Source organism: Heteronotia binoei, chromosome 2, assembly GCF_032191835.1.
Source record: "Heteronotia binoei isolate CCM8104 ecotype False Entrance Well chromosome 2, APGP_CSIRO_Hbin_v1, whole genome shotgun sequence".
NCBI lineage: Eukaryota > Metazoa > Chordata > Lepidosauria > Squamata > Gekkonidae > Heteronotia > Heteronotia binoei.
The window spans coordinates 95,545,290-95,557,316 of NC_083224.1; the positions used below are offsets into that span (position 1 = coordinate 95,545,290).

Genomic DNA, 12,027 nt, shown 5'->3' on the forward strand with positions numbered 1-12,027 from the left:
TGGACCCCCTGGTCCAATCCTTTTGAAACTTGGAGGGTATTTGGGGGAGAGGCACTGGATGGCATGCTGAAAATTTGGTGTCTCTACCTCAAAAAACAGCCCCCCTGAGCCCCAGATACTTACAGATCAATTCTTTATTATCCCCTATGGGAATCTGTCTTCATAGGGAATAATGGAGTGCCCTCCCCCCACCTGCTTTCTGATGATCCCAAAGAGGGGGGAGGGCCTCCAAACTGGGGTATCCTCTGCCCCCACCTGGGGATTGGCAACCTAGCAACGTGTGCTTAAGATGCAGCACAGAGACAACTCAGACTGGCTTGCAGCAAAATGGAGAGTAAAATAGTTTCTTCCTTGTGTCTAGGGGTTTTATCATCTTTTTTTTCTGCCTCCCTCTGCCTCTTCCTGTCCCAAAAGGAAGATCTGTTATTGCCTCTTGCCCCTTGAAGCTTTAGAGCTAAAGTGAAGCCATGGTGAAGTAGGTCCTGGCTATTGTTCTTTTTCCTGACTTAGGCCTTTCTGTGGGAGTGGGTTGTTTTGTGTCTTGGAGGTGAGTCAAACTTACTCCTCTCTTTCATTCCCTCCTGCCACTCAGCAAAAGGCATGCTGTAATCTCTTAACCTGTATGGAGTGCAGACCCAGTTACAACAGATCTTGTTACACATTCTGGGGAGTGCAAATTTTGAGGTGTAAGGCATTTCACCACAGTTCAATTGATTACAATAGAGAGATATCAGTTTCAGTCTGATGTTGAAATCTTTCTTGCCGGTCCTTAAGTAACAAGCTTTATTAGGAGAGCTACCTTGCTTTGTCCAAGTAGTCCTATTCAGTGCTTTCTTTGTATAAAAAGCCCAGCAGGAGCTCATTTGTATATAGGGTTCCCTCTGCCACTGTGACAGGGGACTCCTCTTGTGCTCACAAAGCATCACCTGGAAGTGATGCCATTGTGCTGGACACATCGTGCCAGGGATGCTCTAGGATTCGCAGTATCACGAATCCTAGTGTTTCCTCAGCATGACGCTCTAGGATTCATGATGAAAACTCTGTGGTACCATGGAGTGGTACCATAGTACTCATATGGTACCATAGAGTTTTACTGCTAATCCTAGAGGATCCCTGGCATGATGTGCCCGGCGCGATGACATCACTTCCAGGTGACATCACGCAGGGCATGTTGTGCAACGATGGGGGTCTTTGGGGATGGGGATATCCCTGGTGGCCTGCTCCATGCTGACGGATTGGTCCCCCCAATTGGTCCCCCAGCAGGAGTTTGGCAGCCCTCTTTGCATATTAGGCTACACCGCCTGGCCTGGGAGCATGCGGCTGCCATATTGCAGGCCAGGCAGCCAGAGCCCTGGCCAGCCCAGGTGGAGCTCTGCTCCTGTGGGCTTTGGCAGAAAAAAAGCCCTGGTTGTTTTAGAAACACTGAGAAAGACCCAGGTTCTTTTCCTGCAGTTTCTGAGTTGCATGGGGCAGACTGAATGCACAAAAGAATGTGCATAAGGTTCTGCTTCCTTCATGCATGTGAATGGGACAGGGAAGCTCAGGATGTACCTTGGAACTCCCACACTTGTATGTTATTACTGGGTCTGATGGAATATTTCTGATGGTGATTCTTTAAACATTCATACAGATATGTGGACATGGGTGGAGGGGATAAACAGAGCAGAAAGTCCCAGCATTGAATTCTGTAATTTAAGGTGTCAGTCTGAAAATTCTAAGGGTGAACATTTCTCATTTTCTGTCCCCAAATTATATATCCAAGGTTACATCTTTTTATTTCATATCTGTTAATCCAAAAATAAATCTTGCATCCAGTTCTATAATAACAAATGGCACTCCACCTATAATTATATATTGATGGAGACTTACTCTCTGCCACTTTTGAGTACACTGTAAGAACAAAAGGGCTACTTTAAGGTTGTCAGGTCCAACTCAAGAAATATCTGGAGATATTGGGGGTGGAGCCAGGAGTAAGGGTGTTATGACTGAAATCCAAAGGGAGTTCTGGCCATAACATTTAAAGGGACCACATGCCTTTTAAATGCCTTCCCTACATTTGAAATAATAAAGGATAGGGGCATCTTCTTTTGAGGCTCATAGACTGGGCTATGGAAGCCTCAATACTGGGTCACCAGGGGTGGTTCGACTGCCCCCTCCCCTCTTGCACTCCAGCCCCTGCCCTGCATGCTGCTGTCTACGACTGTAGCACTCTCTGAGCATCTTCCAGATGGAGGACGCTCAGAGACCACTACAAAGACTGCGCACTGGCCAGAAGCCCTCCCCCGCCCCTCTCTGATGTTCAGAAACATCAGAGAGGGGCGGGCAAAGTTCCTGGCCAGCATGCAGTCTCAGTATGACTCCCTGAGCGTCCTCCATCTGGAGGACACTCAGGGCTTGAGACTGAGACTGCATGCCAGCCAGACATGCTCCCCTACCCCTCTCTGATGTTTGGAAATTTGGGGGTGGAACCAGGGGACTTTGGGGGTGAAGCCAGGAGACAAACACTGCCCAGGAGCTTTCCCTGCCCCTCTCTGATGTTTCTGAACATCAGAAGGGGCGGGGAAAGCTCCTGGCCAGCGTGCAACCTCAGTATTGCTCCCTAAGCATCCTCCGCCCGGAGGATGCTCAGGGCAAGATACTGAAACTGCACACCAGCCAGGCATGCTCCCCTGCCCTCTCTGATGTTTGGAAACATCAGAGGAGGCAGAGAAAGCTCCTGGCCAGCGCACAATCTCAGTATCACTCCCTAAGCATCCTCTGTCCGGAGGACACTCAAGACTTGTTACTGAGACTGCGCGCCAGCCAGGCACGCTCCCCTGTCCCTCTCTGATGTTCAGAAACTTCAGAGAGGGGCGGGGAAAGCTCCTGGCGAGTGTTTCCTGTCTCACAGCTTCACCCCCAAAGTCTCCTGGCTCCATACCCAAATTTTAGTGGGCCACGAAGGAGACATGTAAAAATAACATGGTAATGGGGGGGAAAGTGTGGAAAACCCTGCCCTAGTCCTGTCTTTTGAAACTTGAGTGGTTTTGGTTTATTTTATGGAGGAGAGGTATCAGATGCTATGCTGAAAATTTGGTGCCTCTACCTCAAAAAACAGTTCCCCCACCCCGCGCCCCAGATACCCACAGATCAATTCTCCATTATATCCTGTGGGAATTGGTCTCCATACAGTATAGTGTAGTGCCCAACAGACATTTCTCTCTCCCCTCACCTTCTAATAACCCTGAAGTGGGGGGAGGGCCTCCAAACCAGGGGATCCCTCAACTGGGGATTAGCAAACCTAGGCTACTTTCATGCCAAATCCTGCACCTTCCATGGCGCACAGCATGCCCCTGCATTTAAAGAGAGCTCATGCAAAATCCTGCTCATTCTGAACACAACTCATGGACCTCCTAGGGCTTTCCTTTTGGATTTGAAGGAGGAACTGCAGTGTGGTTGAAGGTGAAGCTAACACAGAGACTGGGTGGAACTGAACTCCACAATCCCACTTTTAACTGTTTAAAGGGCGTTTCCCACTTAGCTACATCACAACTCAATTGGGAAAATGCAAGGGAGAGGAAAAGGTGAGTTCAGGAAGGGGTGGCAGCATGATTATTGTCACATCCACGTTTGTGTGCTGACTCAGCAGAGGGGAGAGACAGCTGTGAATAGTGTGAGGTTGGGACATGTGGATGCCATTCCTACCAGTTTCCATGCTTCTTGCTGCTGCACCAAGAGTGCTATTACATCATGTAGATCCAGCAAGAAGAAGGGCCATACCAATAAAGTCAAGCAATGAAGAAACAGTGGTGTTGTGGGAATAAATTTTATTCATTCTACGTACCCCAGTGCATTTTGCTCAGCACTTCTTCAAGGGGATCTATATAAACATTAAAAATAAACAAAAACATAAGATTTGTTTCCCAATACTAAAAGACATGTTAAAGGGTTATATGGGTAAAGAAATTTGTATGTAAATTTATTTTATGAAAAACATAAAGACTCTTGAGCATATGCAAAGTGCATTATGATGTCCTGAAAAATGTTGCTTAGCAATGTAAATATAATGCAAAGTAATGCAAAGCTCCTCAGCAAAGTAACGTAAACATCATAGAGAACAAAAAAGCTATAGGAGTAATATGATATCATCATACAAATTATATTCGACTGAGTGCAGTAATCCATGGCAAACAGAAAAGTTATCAAAACTAACCTGTGCCATTTTAAAGCATAAGTATTATTACCAATCAGCCATCTATTTAGTTCTAATAAATTTTCTGTACATAGAGTGAATACAATTTATTCCCACAGCACCACTGTTTTGTTTCTTCATCATATAGGTCCAACCAAAATGAGTTAAGAAATATGTAATCCATGCTAGATGAACTTGCACATGCCCTTTGAGTGGTTGAAGCATCTCACACTGACCTCTTAGCCTTGCTTCATTCCTTAGACTGGTTTAAAGAACTCCTCTGGCATAGTTGTTCCTTTGTAAACTTTGAGAAACCCTCTTCTGATCCTGATTTTTAAAAAGTGAAGGATTCCCACCCACTTGTATAGGGTGTTCTGCTGATTTGCCGGGGGGGGTTTTGTGTAAATTGACCTCTCTAACAAGAGCCCTAAGGTTACAGACTGATATGTACTGATATGTAAGTAGGACAAAGTAATGCTTAACTCAACCCCCCACCCCTGCTTCTCTTTACCACTTTCCTTTTCTTTCCCACCTTCTTTGCAGTCCTGGACGCACAACATCCAGCGGGAGAAGGAGTTCCTGAGAAAGTTGGTAAAAGCTCGAGTCATCACAGACCTCACCAGTGGGATCTGAGGAGGCGCAGCCACTGTCCTGAAGGGCACAGCCACATGCATACAGCTGAGGACAAGGGGAGTAAGAGGTCCCTGGCAAGAATCCCAGCTTCTTAGAGATGCGCAATGCCCTTGGCAAGTCTCCTTGGCTTGCTCTGTCCGACTGCATCAGGGCTGCTAGGAGAGTGGTGGTTATTGGCCTGAGGGGGCAGGCCCCACCCTTGGAATTGCAGGTGAATCATGTTGGAGATGGAGCATCACTGGGGAGAACAAAAATAGGCCAGTGAAACAAAAGAAATTGTGCCAAATGGGAACAGGAGCCAGGCCAGAGGCTGCAGTGCTTGAATGTACAATGTATTATTTTTTACAAAGAAAGAAACTCTTGAGAATCATGTTAAATATGGCGAGGTGCAAAATGGAACCTGGCTTGTGCTCATGCACCATAAGACATCTAAACTGCCTCTGTGCCATCTGTGGCTCTTTGTAGGGCCTAAGTCCGTCCAAACCGCGTCTGCTGTTGGTGCTGCTATAAATGAAAGAGACTGTAGCCCCTGTGCCATAGATGGAGTGAATTAAGAAGCTTGTTGGATCTTTAGACTCCTTCTTCTTGTGGGGCGGTGACTGCTGCCAACATTTCATCCATCAGCCATTGTTCATAGAACCCATCTCGTTTTGTTGGGGAGATCTCTATGGGTCTGGCAGGCTGGCCACATACCTAACTGAGAGATACCCTAATCTTTGTTTCCTGCAACATCTGCATCATGGTTTTAAGAATTCTGTACTTTGCTTTTATTTGGGGCAAGAATAATTTATTTTTTGATCAAATCAGCGATTGTGTCAAGACAGAAAGACTCACCAGTGTTTACTAGCTAATGGTGCCAGAATTTTTTCATTCATTTTGCTGCACTCTGCTTTAAGTAACTATTGAGTATTTAAGCTCCTGTTGAGACAGAATAGATAATACTTGGCCAGCAACTACTTTGCTTATTAGCCTGTGTCCATCAGGTGATTTTTCTCAGTCTGTTTCTGAATCCTTCTGCTTCCTTTTTAAGGGGCAAAGGTGTATTAGTTGTTCTGCTGCCATAAGACTGGGATGCAGTTTTTGCACGAGTGCGTTCCATTTGTGTTGGATAAGCTAAGAAATGTATTGTGCAAAGTGACCAAATTGTGGAGAGGGTGGAGCGACAATGCAGTCTGCGGATCTGTGCACACAAGAGGCACCCTCAAGGCTGTTACTCTCCCCTCCTAAAGTATGAACATGTTTTGCATCACTGTGAGGTCCAACATTACATTTATCTTTACTAATTGGTCTTTCCTTGAGCTGAAAGGGTGTGCAAGTCTGGACAATTCAACCCTCCTTTCCTCATATAAGCAGGGCTGAAAAATGCACATCCTGTATGTCCACCTGCATTCTGTGCCAGGAACATGTCTGTTGCCTGCTCAGTGCCCCAGACTGTGCTGTGAGGTTGTGAAGAGTGGCACTGGTTACTGTTCAGAAAGTCCTGAACTAGTTGCACTAAGAACTAACCTAACTCCCTGATGTGCCTGTTCCTCTGCTGACATGCAGGGGGTACTGTTGGAGGCTGTGTGAGAAAAGTTTAGAGCACTGGTATTTTCTCTTTTTAAAGAACCCAAAGCTACAAGAAGGGGGTTTGGGATGAACCAAGCTTCTTTAGCATGCAATTTCCCTTGCATGTGCATTGAAGTGTGCTTGGCTCAAGGGGCTCAAGGGGCTTCTTTGTGTGTTGGCTGTCATAATCATGTGCAGATCCTACACAGCAAAAAGTAACAAAGTGAGATGTGGGCACTTGCAGGTAGCCTGACTCTTTCATTTGAGATATGAATTTGGTTGCAAGCATTTTGATTCTGCCATATTCAGAGGCCCTCTAAGCCAAAAATAAGTTTTCTTACATGACACTTCCTGGAGGAGAATGAAAATAGCAGTAAAAAGTGCAAGAACTACTGCTTAGATCACAAAGAAAAGTAGCTATCTGGAAGGAGCTAACTGCAGCATCTAGACAAATGTATGCATACATAAGTGTACTCACACAGTTATACATTTATGTGCATAGATGTATGCACTTGGCAAACAGCAGTCATTAATAGTCCAGCTAACCAACCAATTTTAAAACTGTCAGCATAGTCGTAGGCCAGTGTTTATGCAACTGAGGGTGCACTAGTGCAAGCCTAGGCAGAGTTACTCCAGTCTCATCTTATTAAAATGAATGAGCTTAGACCTGAGTAACTCTGTATAGGGCTGCACTCTACAAGACCTTTGTAAGGATAGAAAGAAAGCCCTTCATGCATCTGTCTGACTAACATGAAAACAGAGGAATGAAGGCAGGGGCTTCCCACCGCAAGGGAAGGGGAAATCTGCTCCCCCCCCTATTTTGAAGGGTGGAATCTACCTACCTAAGCTTGCAGATCACATTGGAGCACTAGCCAAAAATGTGCAGATTAGTTGCTGGGAGCCAGTAATTAAGTTCTAGTAACTCTGATTGGTGGTATCAAGGAGCTACATGCAGACATCATAGTTGTTTCTGGTTTTTAAAAAAGTGAACTGGTTTTCACTCCTTTTTTCCAGTGAAAGAAATTCAGAATAGAGAGAGGGACATTATCCATATCTAATCAGAGCCAATGGGAGTATTCAGTTGAATACCAGAAGTTCAGGTGGTGTGTATTGTTATTTCTACAAACAGGTCTTGAAAGGTTTTCCAGGCACCTTCCCACCCTGATTAGCTGGTATCTTTCTAGGCTTTAGTAACAACTAAGAAACTTTCTTATATTATCCACTGCAGAGTCCTTTCCAATCAAAGTTTGAAACTAATTAAAACTTGGGATAGTGCCTTTTGAACTGTAGCCCTATAGAATTGGGTACCCTCTGAAATCGGACTTTGTAGGCCATGTACAGACAAAATACATTTGTCTTCTACTCGCTTTTAAAGTGTAGCTGATACGGGTCTTGCTTTTTTTTTTCATTCTGAAGATGCAAAAGTATAGAATCCTCCTTGGGGCATACATGATCCTGCACACTGTATATGATTGTGCACCCATTCTAGAAAGCAATGCCCAGCATGTGCTGTATGTGTCAGCCAAGGAGAAAGGGAAGGCTTGGGAATTCATGACATTTTAAAATATCAAAAGAGGGTTGTTAAAGATTGTTCTTCGGTTGTTAAGGATTGAGAAACTCTGTTACAGATCAAAGAAAGATCCTGTTCCTATGTCAGCAGCTATGGAGAGATCTCCAGTAGGCTATAGGTCACTCCTGAGTAGAAGCAGAGAGATGTGTGAGGGAAGGAAGTAAACACACAACAGGAATTCCTGGAGCAAAAGATGGATAGGCAGATCTCTAGTGCAACATGAAGTGACTATACTCAACATTGATCTCAGTTTCTATGTTTACATAGTTGGAGGAAAGTTATATGTGTGAGACCCATCAATATACTCCTTCAACTCATTCAGTCTCTGCAGGGTTCACTGTGCCAATGCTTGGCAATTGCTAAACTGCATCTCTCACACTGCTGGTGTAAAAGATGGGGGCCTCATAGATAGGCAGGCACAGTATAGTTCACACAGAAGAATCAGCACTGCCCATGCAAGAAAACCCATGCTAACCACTTCATGCTATCTGTTTTTCCTCTCTTGCTGCCACTTACTACAAGGAATCAAAAGATATCCCTGTGCAAATAATTACTCTTGAAGCAGGCCATGAATTTTGGATTGAAAATTTTATGATGACCACATTTTCCCAGAAGCCAGTATTTCATATAAAGCTTTCATTTTTATCCCCACATCTATTTTGTCTGGAAAATATGTTTTTTAAAATTGGTCTCCCCTGTTGGTTCTGCCCCACAACAGATCCTATCTAGCCCCCTCTTTCAAAACACTTATATAAGCTTCTCCCTTGTGTAGACTTAAAATTCTCTGCTTGGTCCTTTCTCTAAATCTGTGTGCCTTTTGTTTATAGGCTGACTCAACTTCCCACTTAGGGTGTTATCACCTATCTACTGTCTTAGATTCAGCTAATTTGAAGATACTTAACAGGTTGTATCTAGCAGAAAAGTTCCCAGAAGGAATTGGTGGAGTTGTTCCCCTCCTACCCTAATCATTCTAATGTTTGCTCTGAAAATGCACCCAGAGGGCTGGGAGAGTGCTGCAAACAAAATGCAAAGTACTACCGCCTGCTGGAGTGAGGAGGAAGAATCTGGCAAAATTATCTCCTCCTCCATCCTAGGATTGCTAATCCTCAATTGGGGGCAGGGGATCCCCCAGTTTGGAGGGGCCCCCCTGCTTCAGGGTTATCAGAAAGCGGGGGGGGGAGGGAAATGTCTGTTGGGTACTCCGTTATACCCTACGGAGACTGATTTCTGCAGGGTATCATGGAGAATTGATCTGTGGGTAACTGGGGCTTGCGGGGGGCTGTTTTTTGGAGTTGAGGCACTAAATTTTCAGCATACCATCTGTGCCTCTCCTCAAAACACCCCCCAAGTTTCAAAAAGATTGGATCGGGGGCCCAGTTCTATGAGCCACCAAAAGAAGGTGCCCCTATACTTTGTTATTTCCCTTTTAATGTGATGGCCAGAACTCCCTTTGGCGTTCAATTGTGCATGTCAAGCCTTGCTCCTGGATGAGTTGGACCTGGCAATCCTACTCCCTCCTGTGTCGCTACAAGCTGCTAACAGAAGAGGGTGAACACCCTGTACTGCCATGTGTTCTGTCTGTAAAGTTGTCCTGACACACACACCCCAGCTGATTTTTAGAACAGACAGACGGCTGCTTAGATGGCAAAACAACACAAATCCAGTGGCACCTTAAAGACTAATAATATTTATTCATCATTGGTCTTTTGTGCAGTCCCACATAGGGACAGCACACATACAGACAAGCTGCTCCGAAGATTTTTTCCAGCTCTTTCTAGACTATTTTAAAATTCAAGCAACCCCCCCCCCCCAGGTGTGCACTGGAAGCCTTTTTCCTGCTCAAATGATCACATGCTGTGAGGGGAGGTACTCCCCTTTCTTAAGTTTGTTCTTCACGGTTGCATTGTGAGGACAAGTATCCAACTCCATAAGTTTTGTTCTTTCATCGTTGAACATGAATCAGCAAAATCAGTAAGGCTTTTGATAAGGTTCTACATACTATTCTTATTGGCAAGTTGGTGAAATGGGGTTTGGATCCTGTTACTGTTAGGTGCTGGTTGACAGATCGCATCCAAAGAGTGCTTGTGGGTGGTTCCACATCCTCTTGAGGAGGAGTGACAAGTGGAGTGCTTCAAGGATCTGTCCTGGGGCCTGTTTTGTTCAACATCTTTATTAATGATTTGGATGAAGGAGTAGAGGGAATGCATATTCAATTTGTAGATGATACCAAATTGGGAGGGGTCGCAAATACAGTAGAAGAAAGAGTCAGGATACAGGATGATCTTGAGAGGGTAGAAAACTGGGCTAAAACCAATAAAATGAATTTTAACCAGGATAAATATAAAATTGTAACCAGGATAAATGTAAAGTAGAAAAAATCCAATGCATAATTATAAAATGGAAGAGACTTGTCTTGGCAGTAGTATGTGGGGAAAGGATCTTGGGGTCTTAGTGGACTGTATACTGAACATGAGTCAGCAGTGTGATGTGGTGGCTAAAAAGGCAAATGCAACATGTTGTGGGAGAAGGGTTTTTTTTACTTCAGTCCTATTTTCTAGCTCAGAACCATCTGCCTCAGTCCAATCAACCATGATGGTTCTGTCACTGGACTCCCATTCCAGCCCTCCTTTGGCCCTACCTGTTTGAATTACTAAAGAGGCTCCCAGTCTGCCTAAGAGGGCAGGAATGATCTCTGTGACCTTGGAGTGAAGATGTCTGCAGTCCCTGTCACTGATATCCTCAGTTCCAACTCACTCTCACTCAGAACTGCTGGCTAAGAAACACAAGAAGACTAAGCACAGAGAGAACATAAGAAGCCATGTTGGATCAGGCCAATGGCCCATCCAGTCCAATACTCTGTCACACAGTGGCCAAAAAACAGGTGCCATAAGGAGGTCCATCAGTGGGGCCAGGACACTAGAAGGTCTCCCACGGTTGCCCCCCCCAAGTGCCAAAAATACAGAGCATCATTTGCCCCAGACAGAGAGCTCCAACAATATGCTGAGGTTAATAGTCACTGATGGACCTCTGCTCCATATGTTTATTGAATTCCCTCATTAAGCTTGCTATGCTTGTAGCCGCCGCCACCTCCTGTGGCAGTGAATTCCATGTGCTAATCACCCTTTGGGTGAAGTACTTCCTTTTATAACTCTAAGGTTAGTGAGACAAGATCTTCCCTTACAGAATCTATGCTGAGTCTTCCTTAACAATTTTTGTTCATCAATGTGCCTACTAATTCTCTCTTTAATAATGATCTCCACTACCTTTTCTGGTATTGAAGTCAGAATGACTGGTCTGTAATTTCCTGGATCTCCTCTGGAACCCTTTTTAAAGATGGGGGGTGACATTACCTACCTTCCAGTCCTTAGGAACGGAGGCAGATTTTAATGAAAGATTATATATTTTTGTCAGGAGATCCACAATTTCACCTTTGAGTTCTTTTAGAACTCTTGGATGTATGCCATCTGGGCCTGGTGACGTATCAATTTTTAAATTGTCTATCAGTCATAGGACCTCCTCTCTTGTCACCTCAATCTGACTCAGTGGCGTAGCTAGGGCTTTGGGGGCCCGGGGCCCAAGATTTATGTGGGCCCCCCTACGTGTGTGCACGCCGCCGGAAACAGGAAGTGACGTTAATTCCAGGGGGAAACATAATGAAGGAAATTGACATGTCAAAATTTGAAATTGATGGGCAGATGTATCCTTAACTGTGGGATCCTAATTAAATGAGCGCCTGCCATTAGGCTCCATCCATTTCCTCTCGAGCATGAACACTAAAGTGGTCAGAATGAGTCACAGACGGATGTCAGCACTACAGTAGAGGCCGTCTGTTTTCATGAGAAAGAAGTGGGTTTCGGTAGGGCAAGAAAAGAGCAACAAGACGCCTAGAAAGGGATGGGTGGGGGAAGCAGGTCTTGAACTAAGACAAAGGGAACTTAGTCAAAACCTTAGGAAGGAGTGGGTGCTATCATAGCCTCTTCCTGAGTTTCTGAGCCAGGAATAATGCCATTTTTAGAGGCACCCTCTAGCGACTCCATTCCCCCCACTCCAAGCACCACAGGAAGAGCAGGATCCTCTGAGGCTCAGCAGCGACAACAGCTAGCAC

At 45.0% G+C, this 12,027-nt stretch overlaps 1 protein-coding gene across 6 annotated transcripts in view; it reads left to right on the forward strand.

Annotated features, from left to right (window-relative positions):
- Positions 1-12,027, forward strand: part of ST3GAL3 (ST3 beta-galactoside alpha-2,3-sialyltransferase 3) — a 517,471-nt gene that overhangs the window by 421,203 nt on the left and 84,241 nt on the right. For 3 of the 6 annotated variants that reach the window (XM_060231667.1, XM_060231668.1, XM_060231669.1), the window contains one exon: positions 4,715-6,087. The exons of the other annotated variants lie outside the window; for them this stretch is intronic. In XM_060231667.1, the coding sequence (XP_060087650.1) occupies positions 4,715-4,804 (90 nt within the window). In that variant the 3' untranslated portion in view covers positions 4,805-6,087. Of the gene's footprint in view, positions 1-4,714; positions 6,088-12,027 lie in introns of those variants that run through there. 6 annotated transcript variants of the gene reach the window in all.